This window comes from Vicugna pacos, chromosome 16 (assembly GCF_048564905.1).
Source record: "Vicugna pacos chromosome 16, VicPac4, whole genome shotgun sequence".
Classification (NCBI taxonomy): Eukaryota; Metazoa; Chordata; class Mammalia; order Artiodactyla; family Camelidae; genus Vicugna; species Vicugna pacos.
Genome location: NC_133002.1, coordinates 59,429,962 through 59,443,333, shown reverse-complemented (window position 1 = coordinate 59,443,333; position 13,372 = coordinate 59,429,962). Strand labels below are relative to the sequence as shown.

At 59.5% G+C, this 13,372-nt stretch overlaps 1 protein-coding gene across 4 annotated transcripts in view; it reads right to left on the bottom strand.

Moving 5' to 3' along the window:
- The window catches only part of SEPTIN9 (septin 9), a 151,233-nt gene that overhangs the window by 66,923 nt on the left and 70,938 nt on the right, over positions 1–13,372 (bottom strand). For all 4 annotated transcript variants that reach the window (XM_072939667.1, XM_072939666.1, XM_072939669.1 and 1 more), the window contains one exon: positions 2,785–3,426. In XM_072939667.1, the coding sequence (XP_072795768.1) occupies positions 2,785–3,426 (642 nt within the window). The remainder of the gene's footprint in view (positions 1–2,784; positions 3,427–13,372) is intronic.

Sequence of the window (13,372 nt, the reverse complement as noted above, 5' to 3'; positions counted from 1 at the left end):
TTGGAAACCAAGAATTCAACACGCCAGAGTGAGTGGGTCAGATCTGCGGGTTCTCGGTTGACCAGGGAAGTATCTGCTCGGTCCCTGGGGGGCTCTCGTGGGGCCCCTGAGGTCCCTGCACCTGCCTGTAAGTCACAAAGACGCCGCCCCATGTCACTCCTCCAACATCGTTTTATTGAGCATCTACTATGTCTAAGTCACTCAGCATCTTACGAGATGCTTTAAAAAAACAACAGCCCCACCATCAAGTAACCTAGAATCCCATGGTTTCAGGGAGGTCCATCTAGGAAGCAACTCAGCTGAGACCCCAGGAGACCCTGTCCTGCACCCACGGTCACAGACTGGAAGGCTTCCCGGAGGAAGAGGCAGAGGGCTGGGTCTGACCCAAGGGCACAGAGCTCCCCACCTCCCTGGTCCTTTGCCCCTGCAGTGCCAGCTGGCCCTCAGGTATGAGGGGTAGTGAGCCCACAGAGGGCAGCCAGAGCAGGGACCGCTGGCTGGGGGCTTCCAAGGGCACCCAACCCAGCCCCCCCTGGAAGGGTGGAAAGGGATGGGAGCACCAGGTCTGCAGGAAAGATGGACAGGAAATAAGAACCAGGTCTGTGCCGGCAGGGACTGGACAGGCCGAGACCAGAGGAGGGGGAAGGAGGGAGAAGCAGACGGAGCCCCAGAGCAGGGGCTGGGCGGAAGCTCAGATCTGGGGTCCCTAGAAGCCACTGCAATAGATTCCGGGAACACCTCTCCATCGGGAAGGCCCTGCCCCCAACCTGGACTGGCCCGAGACCTCAGGACTGGACGTCCAAGGCTGAGCCGGCGAAGGTCAAATTCCCCAGCCAGTGGGCCTTGCCTCCTCCTCCTCCCAGCCCAATTCTCGCCCTGCGTTACTTCCAGGCTCACGCTGCAGTGACCTCTGGAGTGCTATTTTAAATGAAAAGAATTGTCCCAGGCAGTCATCCAAGCCCCCACCTCCTCCAAATCCACGTATCCGACCTCTCTGTCGCTTCTGCCCATCCCCCTGCCTGATTCAAATGCACCTGAAGGGTCTTAACCCGTGAGTTCTGGTGTCAGGGAGCCCCCTTCCCAGCCAGCCAGTAAGACATGGAGGGACAGGGCTCAGCACACGTGTAAGTTCACCCCTGTGTACACACTGGCACACGTGCCAACTAGGCTAGCTCGAGCTCCAGGGGCGGGAGGACAGCCTCCCTGGCCCACGGACCTCTCCACGAAGAGCTGGACTCCCGCCTGCCTGGCGGGGGCAGTGGGTCTGGGGTGCCGGCGGCGCTCCTCTCGCGGCCAGCGCAGACGTTGAAACCTTCTACCCCGGGGAAACCACACAGTCCCGTCCGAGTCCCAGGCTCCCCGACCCCTCTGCACTGCTGCCTCCACTGCGGATGCTTTTCTCTCCGCCTCTTTGCTGATTAAATGCTACCCTGTCTAAATGCAGCTGATGAAGCCTCGGCTCCCGGGGGCCTCCCACAGCAACCCCGACCCCGTTCTGTTCCTCGACGGCTGCTCACGTCCTGCTCCCGAGGCAGAGCGGGCCTGGCCACCCGTGCCCACGTGTGAACAGTGTCAGCAGTGTCTGCTGCCGGAGGGAGCAGTTCTGGTCCATGCCTGAGGCTCTGCCCCGCCCACCCTGATGACCAAGGACAGTGCCAACCTGAGCAGACACCCCGCCTGCCTGTCCCCCAGAGCCAGGACCACCTCCCCGGGCATCCAGCGCCAACTGTCATCCAGATCTGGACGGGCCCGGTGATAACCATCTCCCCAGCCACATCCTGTTTGACTCAGCTGAGTGCGCGCACCTCACCTCCGGGAGGGGAGCATATCCAGCAACAAAGGCCCTAGACCAGCGGAACACCGTGAGGAAACAGCCTCTCAGCCACTCCCCAAACATCAGCCTAGGTCCTGACACCAGCACCACTGTGCCTGGGGGGTGGGATGGCTCTGCAGGGTCCTGGGGAGGGGGACGCGGACTCACGTCAGGACTGGAAGGGACCTCCAAATGTCCTCTGTCCCCATGCCCAGCACCATAGGAAATTCAGAGTCAGCCCCTCACCCCCAACCTGACCGGCTCAGTCAGATGTGCACTTGAGCAGAACGTGGCTGCTCCCACCGAAGTGTGAGAGGCAAAGGTCTCACCCAGCACCTCCTGTTCCCACCCCCTCACAGGTCCGCGAGTCCACTGACCACTGGAAAACTCTCATTCAAACAGAAAAGCAGAAAGAACTGAAACTAGGGTCTCAAGATATTTGCCCACCCATGTTCATCGCAGCTTTATTTACAACAGTCAGGCAGTAGAAGGACCCTGGGTGTCCATCAACGATGGATGAATAAGCAAAGTGTGGTCCATCCGTACAAGGGAATATTACTCAGCCTTAAAAAGGAAAGGAATTCTGACACTCGCTACAACATGGATGAACCCTGAGAACATGATGCTCATGAAGTAAGGCAGACACAAAAGGACAGACACTTATGACTCCAACGTGAGGTGCCCAGAGTAGTTATGTTCATGGAGACAGTATGAGGTGACACCATGGCCCCTGTTGACCCACAAATGGGGCCCCTCACAACCTAGAGGTTCTTTGCAAAGTCTAACTCAGATCCAACTTGCTGCATCTTGGTCCATCCCCCTTGGACAGAAAGAATTGCCAGTCTCTTCCCCTGAGCTTTCAGAAGCACAAACCCCCCACTCAATAGCTGGCGTCTTCCTCCAAGACTTAGGGCGAAGCCAGCTCCCCACCCCCATCACCGCAGACGGAGGACCAGCGCCTAGCTACTCACCCTCCTGGCTCTTGGGTGGGGCCTCGGCCATGGGGGGCTGGGGCTTGGGCTCCAGCCTGCTCTGCAGCTGAGACATCGGGATGGGTTCTGAATTCTCCAGGGCCAGGGGTGGGATGGGGGAGGCGGGTGCCTCGGCTGGCTTGGGCACCTGGATCTCGACCCTCTTGGGGGCTGCGTCGGCGGCGGGGGCGGCGGGCACCTCGGGGATCTTGGAGGCAGGGGTCTCCACCCTCCGGTGGGCTGACTCCTGGGGCTTGACTATGGTGATCTCCGTCCTCCGAGGGGCGGGCTCTGGCGTCTTGTGGCCCAGCGCCTCGGCCCTCTTGAGCCCGAACCGGGACGGCCCAGCGGTGCCGGCGTTCTCTACCTGCTTGGACGAGATGTCGATGGAGATCTCGGTGCGCCGAGACACGGGCTCGGCCTTGGGCCCCGAGAGCTCGACCCTCCGCAGGGCAGCCTTGGGGGATCGCTGGCTTAGGGAGTCTACATGGCGGGCTGCGGGCTCTGAATTCTTCACACCCAGGTCCTGGAACTTCTGCGTGGAGCTGGCCACAGTGGCCCGGAGCAGGGGAGTCTGGACCCTCCGGGGCGGGGTGGAGTTGGGCGTCTCGACCTCCTCGACCTCAAAAGATCTTTTCAAGGCTGAAAGAGAGAGAGAGGAGAATGTGATGAGCAGAGAGCTCGAGAACTCCTAGAATATCCTGCTAACGGTGAGCATCGGAAGGTAGCTGGCCGGGATGCTACAGGGAGGACCCCCGGGGAGACTCTTGCACCCTTCACCATTCAAGAAGAAAAGGGGACAGCCCCAGGCTCTTAGGGGACGAGGCACCAGCAATCAAGTGCTCTGGGAGAGAGAGAAAAGGCTGAAGCTTGCAGGATGCATCCTGTGTCCTCTCTGTCCTGCTGTAGCCATGGCCCCGCCAGCTACGTTTTCTAGAAGGACGTTCTGGCTCAAGAGGGGCCTTTGACTTCTTTGTCATGGCCTCTTTCATCACTCCTCACCTCCACCCAACACAGACACCATCAGCAAACACACCATCAGCAGCAGTGGGGGGGGGACACCCTCATAGTAACAGCCACAACCATAACCAATCAGAATCACGATGGTAATGACATCATCACATCGACAACAGCACGCACAGCCGACACTGAAGTCCTGACAAAGGCAAGGCACGCGCTGACTGCGGGCAATCCTGTTTACTCCTCACCATAACCCCACGGTGTAACTGAGGCTATAATCCCCTGGTGCAGGCAGGAAAACCGAGGCCCGGGTGTTTAAGCAATGTGCCCGGCGGCGTGGAGGGAGTGGCAGGGCCAGAAGGTGCATGTGTCTAACGCCAAGGCCCCAGGCTCTAACCACCTGGCTGTCCCCCTCCTGGTAGGACAACGAAGAGCCCTGGCACAGTCCGCACCACCGACTTTCTTAGCTCCCGCCCTCGGCTGCATCTGCCTCCATCCTTTTCTACTTGCCCGGGCCGGGCCTGGGCCCCCGCGGGATGCTGACCACCCAACTCCCAGCACTTCTGCCCGGCCACCCGCCATTTCCGCCAGGATCTGCTCTCTCCAAGGCGGTGGGGACAGTGCCTGGGAAGCCACCATCCCCACAGTCCCTGCAGCCTTGCGGCAAACGAGAACCAGCTGCTTCTGGTTATAAAGACCAGAGCAGGAAGGGGCCCACGTGGCAGGAACATTCAACCAGCTCCTTCCAGGCTGGGCCCATGGCTGGCCCTCAGAGACCCACGGTGTCTCTCCCACCCCTCTCCCCACCTCATCTCACAGCCCCAGGAGCCAGCAATTACACCGGACCCCGCCCCCATTTCCTCCCCCAGCCCCCAACACCAGCTCATTCTGAGCAGCCCCTCTGTCCAGTCTTCCTTCCTCCAAATCCCAGCACAGCCCTCTTCCCCGTGGACAACACCTCCTTCAGAACCAGGGCGTGGTGGGTGGCTGAGTGGGTGGGTGGCCAGGGGAGTATGCGCTCTTAAGCGCTGGCTGTGGGAGGAAGCAAGGGTGCCCCAGTCCCTGATTCCTGGCTGCGTGAACTACCAGTTCCCCAAACGTGGCCCTCCTGGAGGACCCTCGCTAAGCCCTGGGCGCACCTCCTTCTCCGTGGACTGAGGGCACAAAATCCTGAGTTGCAAGGCCCAAGCGTCCCAGAGGCCCTGCGGGGACAGGAAGCGTCCTCAGAGGGAGGGAGCCATGCAGATTTCAGGAGCAGGCGAGCCACGGCGCACCCTGTCTCAGGGACACACCTGCCGTTCTCCATCACTGCTGTCATGTGGGCCCCACGTGGCCAGAACTCTGGAGTCAAGAAAAATCTGGATTTTTTCATATATGGTTATTTCTAATTTTTATTTATTTATTTAAATGATGCATAGATGATTCACAACGTTGTGTTAATTTCTGGTGTACAGCATAGTGATTCATTCATGTGGCTACATACACATATCCCTTTCCATACTTTTTCATCATAGGCTATCACAGATATTCAACACAGGTCCCTGTACTGTACAGTAGGACCTTGCTGTTCATCTATCTTATATAAAGTACTGTGTATCCTGAACTCCTAACTTATCCCTTCCCATTCCCTTTCCCTCCTGATGACCATAAGTTTGTTTTCTTTGTGAGTCTGTCTCTATTTGGTAAACAAGTTCGTTTGTGTCCCTTTTTTTAATACCCCACAAATAAGTGGTCTTATATGGCATTTTTCTTTCTCTTTCTGATTTACTTCACTTAGTATGACAATCTCCAGGTTCACCCATGTTGCTGCAAATGGCATTACTGTATTTTTTATGGCTGAGTAGAATTCCATTGTGTGTGTGTATATGTACATACACACCACAATTTCTTCAACCAATCATCGACGGACATTTAGTTTGCATCTATCTGTGTCTTGGCTATTGTAAACAGTGCTGCTGTCTCCTGACTTTTTAAAATAGTGGCACAGAGCAAAACAATCTCTTTAAAAACACCATGCTGTCAAACGAAATCACATTCACAGGCTGCGTTAGGCGAGTGGGCCCCGCCTGTGACCTTGGGTTGATGATGTGCACGCACCCTACCCCCCCACCCCCTGCCGAGGGTGGCAGGGGTGTGGCCATGCAGGGACCCCAACCTGCTGCAGCCCCGCCTCCACCAGGGGCTATCCGGCCAGATAACCACAGGGTGCAAACTCCCGTCCAAAGAAGACCGAAGTGCCCGGGGAGAGGTCAAGTGCCTGGCAAATCCTCCGAACGTCCAGGGCATCCATGGCTGAATGCCCGTAACTGTGTCCTCACATGGTCCCCAGGTTTGAAGGATGAGACCTCCAGGCTGTGAGACTGTCGGAGCCCCTGCCCTTCTACTCTGTGCCCCGGCCCTAATCCAGCCCCAACCACACTCAACAAACGTCCCACGGGTGGACCCACAGAAGCGTGGCTCAGCACCCGAGGTGCTGCATCAGGGACCCGGAGGAGGAAACGCTGCCTCCTTTTCCCTGTGCTGGAATCATACAAAACCCTGGACAGTAGGAGACGTCATCACGGGAATAACCAGAATATTTGGTGATGAAACTAAAGATCGTTTTTTAAGGCCAGCTCTAATGTCCCACGAGCGGCTGCCTCTGTACAGAGGACGTGGTGATGAGAGCAGCACCCAGGTGGGAAAAATTAGCTGATAGTTTGTCCCAAAGCTGCCAGGACAGAGTCCCCCCGCATCCTGTCCCCCATCGGAGGACTAAAAACACGCTCCAAGTCCCGCCCTGGAAACGCCCTCCACTTCCTCCGTGGAGAACCGGTGGCTTTTGTTTTTTTTTTAAACTGTCTTCATCTCCCACCTCCCAGGGTGTCCGTGTGCGGCCGCAGGAGCCAGCAAGAGCGGTCATGAACCTGTCACTCTGCAGACTGGACATCCCCTGCATGACCACAACAGCAGATTCGATGACCGGCTGTGTGAGGAACCGACTGGGCAGAAAAGTGGCTTTTGGCTGGACCAGGGCAGCAGGGAGCGGCCTTAGGGCTGCTTCCTCTTTCGCCTGCAGGATGTGAATGCACTCAGAGGGCACACAGGATGTGACGAACTGCTGCGGGGCGCCAGGCGAACACAGGACCAGGCTGCATGGGGAGGGTCGCCACACTGCCTCTGGGAGGGAAAATGACTGTCGTCCCCCAGAGCGCACGAGGGGCCCACCCCTGCTTACACCATCCTCCGAACAAGAATGCCCCTGCTCTCCGGCTCATGAACTCAAGGCTCCCCAAAGCCCGGCCTGAACCTCATTGGCTCCCAAAGGCCCACCTCAGTCCCAGTGCGCCCTCTGCCACACGCACCAAGGGCTTCAGGACCGTCCGTGCCCTTCGGCCCACAGCTGGGGCTTTACCCCCAGGAAGCAATCAGACGCACAGAAAGATTTATACACGGGACGTTTGCATCAGTGTTCAAACAGCAAATGCTGGAAACAATTTGGGTTTACGTAGATTTTTGAAACCCATATGCTGAAGTCCTGCAAAGTCATCAAAATCACGGTTCTGAAGATGAGACATGCTGGGAAGACGAAGTAAAAATAGCAGGGTCCAAGAAGCAGGCAAGGGCCTGACTTCATCTCCCACACACATGTGCAGGGGCACGCACACGCGAGCACAGCCAGCTCTGGAGGGAATTGAGGGCTGTGTCATTCACGACACTCTCCTGCCTTCCCCCGTGTGCCTGCGCTAATGTGGGCCACTTCATATTTTCAGGGGATAAAACCATCAACGCTGTTCTCAAGAAGCAAACCTTGCTCAGAGGGGGAGGGGTGAAGCAGCCTCCAGCCCAGCCCTCCCGGTGCAGCAAGCACCTACAGCCTCAACAGCCAGATGCAGACCTCCCGGCGTCCATGCCCGGGGGGCGGAGCAGGAGCAGCCGGGATCTGGGCCCGTTTAGGGAGGAATGCGCCGCACACAAGAGCCCATTGTGAAGGCCCCCCGCGCTGACCGCCCGCAAATCTCTCCCTGCTCCCGAGATGCTTCCTGGTGTACCCGTCAGGCCTGGGTCTGGGGAGGGGACCCTGGGGCGAGCCACAGAGCCCCGCAAGGACAGATGAGCCACAGAGCCCAGCCTAGGGCAAACATCAGGCAAGGAAAGCCAGAGTCCAAGTCAAAACACACCCATGTGCAGCTCCCCAGCGGGGCAGAGTGGCCGCTGCCCAGCTCAGGGGTCCGACTTTAGGCTCAGGTCGCAGGAGCACTGGCCCTGGTTGAGTGAGTCCCTTCCAGGTTCTGTCCTGAAGAAACCGGCCACTCAGGAGCCAGGGTCGGGCCACCTGGGAGCCAGGGAACCCAAAAAGATGGTGCCAGGAGGAAGGCACCTCTCAGACGCCTGAACTGCAGGGAAGGGTCACAGGAAAACCCCAGCCTAAAGGTCAGTGCACGGCCACCAGGGCTCACAGAGCAAGTCCAGGGTATGCGTGATCACTGGGGTGGGCTGGACGCAGCCCCCGTCTTCTCACCCTCCTGTAGGGCAGGGAGCTGGGGCTGCAGCTGGGGTGGACCAGCTTCCTCTCGTGCGGCAGGGAAAACAGAAGAGGAGTCAGTGGGCCAATGGGCCGGCCCCAGAAACAACAACTCCTCCAAAGGAAAGGAACGGGGCCGGGGGACCCTTCCAGGCAGAGGGAAAGGCAGGGGACAAAGGCCCTGCATGCCTCCCTCGGAGGAACTGAGAGCTGGTCGGACCGGGGCGGGGGGGCTTTCCAGCCTGGATGCAGACTGGGCTCCTGCTTTTGGGGCCAAACAGTGGGTGGCACGACCACAGCCCCCCCCCGAGGCCTCCACATCCTCTTCCGCTTCCTCGGCTGTCGTGCTGCAGGTGCTGACGCAGCGGTGCTCGGCAGCACTCAGGGCGCGTGCTGGTGTAACTACCACCTGCATATGCGCAGCCGCGGGCAGGTGTGGTCATCCCACCAGTGGCCAAGGCTGCACGTGTCTTACCTGTGTCCATCACAGGTGTGTGTGTGCAAGGCAGCCGCGCGGCGCCCAAGCCCAGAAGGCAGGGAGGGGTTAATACTGTTCCCCACGCCCACAGCCTTTAGGCAGTAACTGGAGGGTGAATACCCAGCTCCCCTGCTGGGTGGGACACATCTGGGGTGTGTGGTGCAGAGTCCCCAGCACCCCAGTGGTGATGCATCTTACAGCCCCTCCCTCCGATCTGTCTTCCGCCTATGCGCGGGGACCACCTGGGATCACCTCCCCCTTGAACCCGTCTGAGGAGCTGCCTCTGGGAGTTCGGGGCGGGAGGGAGGCTCACGGCCGGGAGGAGGGTGCAGAGGGGGAAAGTGGTCGGGGGGGTGTCCTCAGGAAGCAAACAGTCCAAAAGGAAGAGCTTAAAATAGACACGGTGGCAGAGCCCAGCCTGGACAGGGACATCAGAAAACAGCACCGTCAGCGGGCGGCCCTGAGGTTCCCACAGAGAAACACGTCGGTTTAAGGATGGCCCCACCAAAGACAAAGTCCAAATAAAGAGAGAGCGAGGGCAGAGCCTGGCACCCACAGCTCGAAATCCTCCCCTCCGGCCTCTGCCTCTGCCTTCCCGGAGGCAGGCCTGGTCGGGCTACAAGGGCCAGCCGCAGCACAGTGCCAGCCCCGTTCTGCCTCCAGCGCAGGATCCCGGGGGCCAGCGTGGTGGCTGTGGGCGCTGGCCGGCCTGGGCTTACCTGCACACGCAGCTGGCTGAAGGCCGTACACAGCCCCTGTCCCCGGCCCTCTGGCCAGAGGCAGGCCTGTATCTCAACGCCCTGCACAGTCCCACAGATGGACGACCTGCGCCCTCTGGACAAGGAGAACCCAGGTAGGTCACTTCCACTCATCCGAGGAGCTGTGCAGGGAGGGCCCACAGAGTCCCTGAGAACCTCAGATTCACCAGGGGGTCTTGATACCCAGGGGAGACCACTCAGCCGCAGGTAAAAAAAAGTGAGGTCAACCCCTCCACCCAACCCGCCACCACCCAATCTATTTTGATGATTGTCTTTAGTTTGGCTGTTAGAACACGGGCACTCCGGGGCCTTCCTGCTCCTCACAGCCTCCCCCAGGGGGGCCTGGCCTGGGCACCTGCCCTAGAACCGCAGTGCTTGAAGGAGGTCTGCCCTGCCCACCAGCTGGGTTCCCAGGTTGGCAGAGAGAAACAGGCCCCCTTCTCCCTTCCTAGGCCGCCACTCACTGCAGGGGGACCCTCTCCACACAGCTCCTCCCGCTCGTGACATTTCCAGGCACAAAATGAGCGCAAGGGCTACTCAAGTCAGGACACGAACAAGCCCCCCGCACCGGGCAAGGGTCCCAGTGGCAGCTGTGGTCAACAGCCGGCCCCCGGGACTGCAGCGGTTCTCTTAATCCCCAAATTCATTGTGTTAACTTCTCCCTGGAAAGAAGCTCTCCAGCCCTCTGGCAAGCGAGGACACGGGCAGAACCGGCCCCAGCGGCCCACCAGCCCTCCTCACAGCCTAGCTATGAGGTCTGATCCACCCAGAATGGGTCCTGTCCGATTCCCTTACAAGGGCTTCCAGAATCTGCTGTGTGCAGAGGACACGGGTCAAACACAGGTCAGGTCCTAACTCCCAGAACCTACGAGAGTGATGTGGGTAAAGGGTCTCTGACGATGTAATTAAGGTTGGATCCCAGGGTGAGACCATCCTGGACTGGGGTGGGCCCTAAACCCCATGACAGAGCCAGAAAAGGAGAAGACGCAGAGGAGACCGTGTGAAGATGCAGTGATGCAACTAAGAGCCAAGGACCCAAGGACTCTGGGCCTCCAGATGGAGCCAACCCTGCCCTCAGCTGACTTCCGACTTCCGGGCTTAGAACTGGGAGAGGCCGCCTTTCCATGGGTTGAAGCCGCCCGGTGTGTGGCATTTTGTTACAGCGGTCGCAGGAAATGAGTGCACCAACAGAACACAGGACGCACCTTCTCACTGCCCTCGCTGTTACGCTCAACCTCTTCAGCCTCCACTGATGCCGAGGCCACTTCCTGCGGTGATTCACCAGCTCTGGAAGGGCACACGGGTGCCCCAGAATGGAGCCAGCCTGGTGGGATGGAGCCTCACCCCTCTCCGCCTGCGTCAGCCACCAGCTCAGTCCAGTCCTGCACGGATGCCAATGCCTTGGCCCAGCAGCCCCTTCCTGCTGCCCGCTGCCCCCTGGCCTCAGAGCCTCCCCCATGTCTTCCTGGGGCCAGGGGCCCATGTGTCAACCTGGCACATCCCGGTTCCCACCTGTTGTACCACTGTCAACAGTCAGGGCACCCTGTGTACTCCCAGCAGTGTCCCCATTGGGGCAATGAATTATCTGGTTGACCCACCTAAGGCTGGTTCATTACCAGTCCCCACCTTCCCTCGCCAGAGAAGGGTCCTGGGGTGGCGGCTCTCGGGATCAGGGATCCATCCGACAGCGGAGAACCTGGCAGGCATCACGGGACAGACAGACACATAGCAACTTCAGCTTCAAGAAATCTCTCTATGCAGAGAAAAACTACAGCAAACGCTCTGAGGAAGCCACTTTCCGGCCTGGGGCCTCTTCTCGCTACAGCCGTCTCCCGGCTCTGGCGACACTGGGGTCATCCCAGGCAGGCTTGAAAAGTCGCTCTAAGACACCAGACTTCCTTCTTTTCTTGACAAAATTACAGTTATGGGAACATGAGAGCATTTAGAAGGATCTGTCCTCCCCTCTCTTGAGCCAGCTGTGGGCTCTCTCGGCCAAGGGGACACAGCGGGACCGGGGCCGCCGCTGCACACGCAGAGATGTGGGCCAGATACGGGAAGCATTTCCTGACCCAGGGTGGGGACACCGGGTGGGCCGGCGGGCGGGTTGGTGACCGGGCTGCCTGAAAGGCCAAGGGGGAGGAGGGCCCTGCTTCGAGGGAGAGGAGGGGACAGAGGACCTTTCTGGCCTCTGCAGGTCAAAGGTCCCCTGATAAATGGCAGGCCAGGAGGGCAGGAGGGAGCCCCCGGGAAGGAACTGACTTCAAAACCCGAAGCCACAGGCTGCAGCTCTGGGGGCCTCAAAGGTTACAGAGCCCTTTAATCCACAGCCCCACTCTCCAACCGCCCCAGGCACCCCGAGGTCCAGGGGCGCAGCCCCTCCCCCGACCAGAGGGTCCCACTGAGGACTATCCCAGGGTTGCTCCCTCAGCCCCACCCCCAGCCCCCAAGCAAGGATCACCCCAACACTCGCTTCCCAAAAACACTCTGCACATCAGCCAGCCTGCCCCTAGTCATCTGGGCCCCATGCAGGTTCTCCCCCACGCGACCGGGCCGGGTGCACACCAGGACCAGGAGACCCTCGGAACGCGCGGGTCAGCCTCGGCTCCATGGCACTGGGGGTCAGGGTGGGAGTCAGCGTGGCGGCCCAGCTCCTGGTGGAGCTACTCTCCCTCCTCTGTTCTCAGTCCGGCGGCCACGCACACGGGTGGTGACCATTTTCCATCCACCAGGCAGAGGGCCCACCCCTCCTTTCCTGCTCTGCTGACTACTGGGGGGAATGGTAAAAAACACGTAAAAAATGCAATAAAAACAGCCCGATACCAGGGGCCCCTCGGCCCAGGTGGAGCCTCCCATCAGTCAGGCCGCATGGAGGGTCACAGAGGGACAGGCGGTGCTGCCGCGGCCCACGTGAGCTCTGGCCTAATTACAGGGGACGGTGACCCGGGGGAGCAGAGTTCAAGCCCCGGTCAGAGCAGCACCCAGGAGTCCAGCTGCCCCCTGGGCCTCCTGAGGAATAGGGTGGGTCACAGTGCATGACCCCAAGCTGGCCAAGCGGGGCTGGGGGAGAGGACAGAGTCTCGGAGGCCACAAAGCCCTGTAGGCACCAGGCCGACTCGCGGCTTCAGGAGATCTTGGTCTCTACCCTCTAGGACGAAGTGGGGAGGGGGGTAGCAAAGAAGGAGGGGTCCAGAAAACTGACAGGAGGAAGTGGATCTGTTGTGTAGGACAGGCCACAGCTAGACCCTGAAAAGATTCTGGAAGGGGTTTCCAGGGGGCCGCCCAGCTGTTTCAAACAGCCCTGAAGGCTGAGTGAGGCCATGTCCAGGGCCCCTTTCTCGAGGCCTTACCCGGCTCTCATCAGGGACGGTAAGCTCCGGGCCAGCTCCACACACCCATCTGGAACTTGGGGAGACCCCTGGACACCTAAAACAAGCCAGCCGTGCCCTCAGGCTGGGGCGCATCACGGAGCAGAGGATCGGGACGGGCCACCACCACGCCCCCGTGATACAAACACGAAGGCCAGTGGTCACTCCAAGTCACACCATTAGAGCCGTCCGAGCCTGGTCTCCCAATCCCCCCAGACACTCTGCTGCCCCCAAGGTGGGCCACCGCAGAGGGATCCCTGGTGGCCCCCAGAAGATCGGCCCACACCCTGATCCCCAGAACCTGTACCCAGGACCTTATTTGGAAACAGGGCCTTCATAGATGTAGTTAAGAGCCTTGGGATGAGATCACACTGGATTTAGGATGGATCCCAAATCTGAGAGTGTGTGTCCTCATAAGAGCAGACACGGAGACAGGGAGATGCAGGGAGCAGAGACTGGAGGGCTGCGTCTACCAGCCAAGAGTGCCAAGGACTGTGGGCCCCCCAGGAGCTTGGGGAGAGGC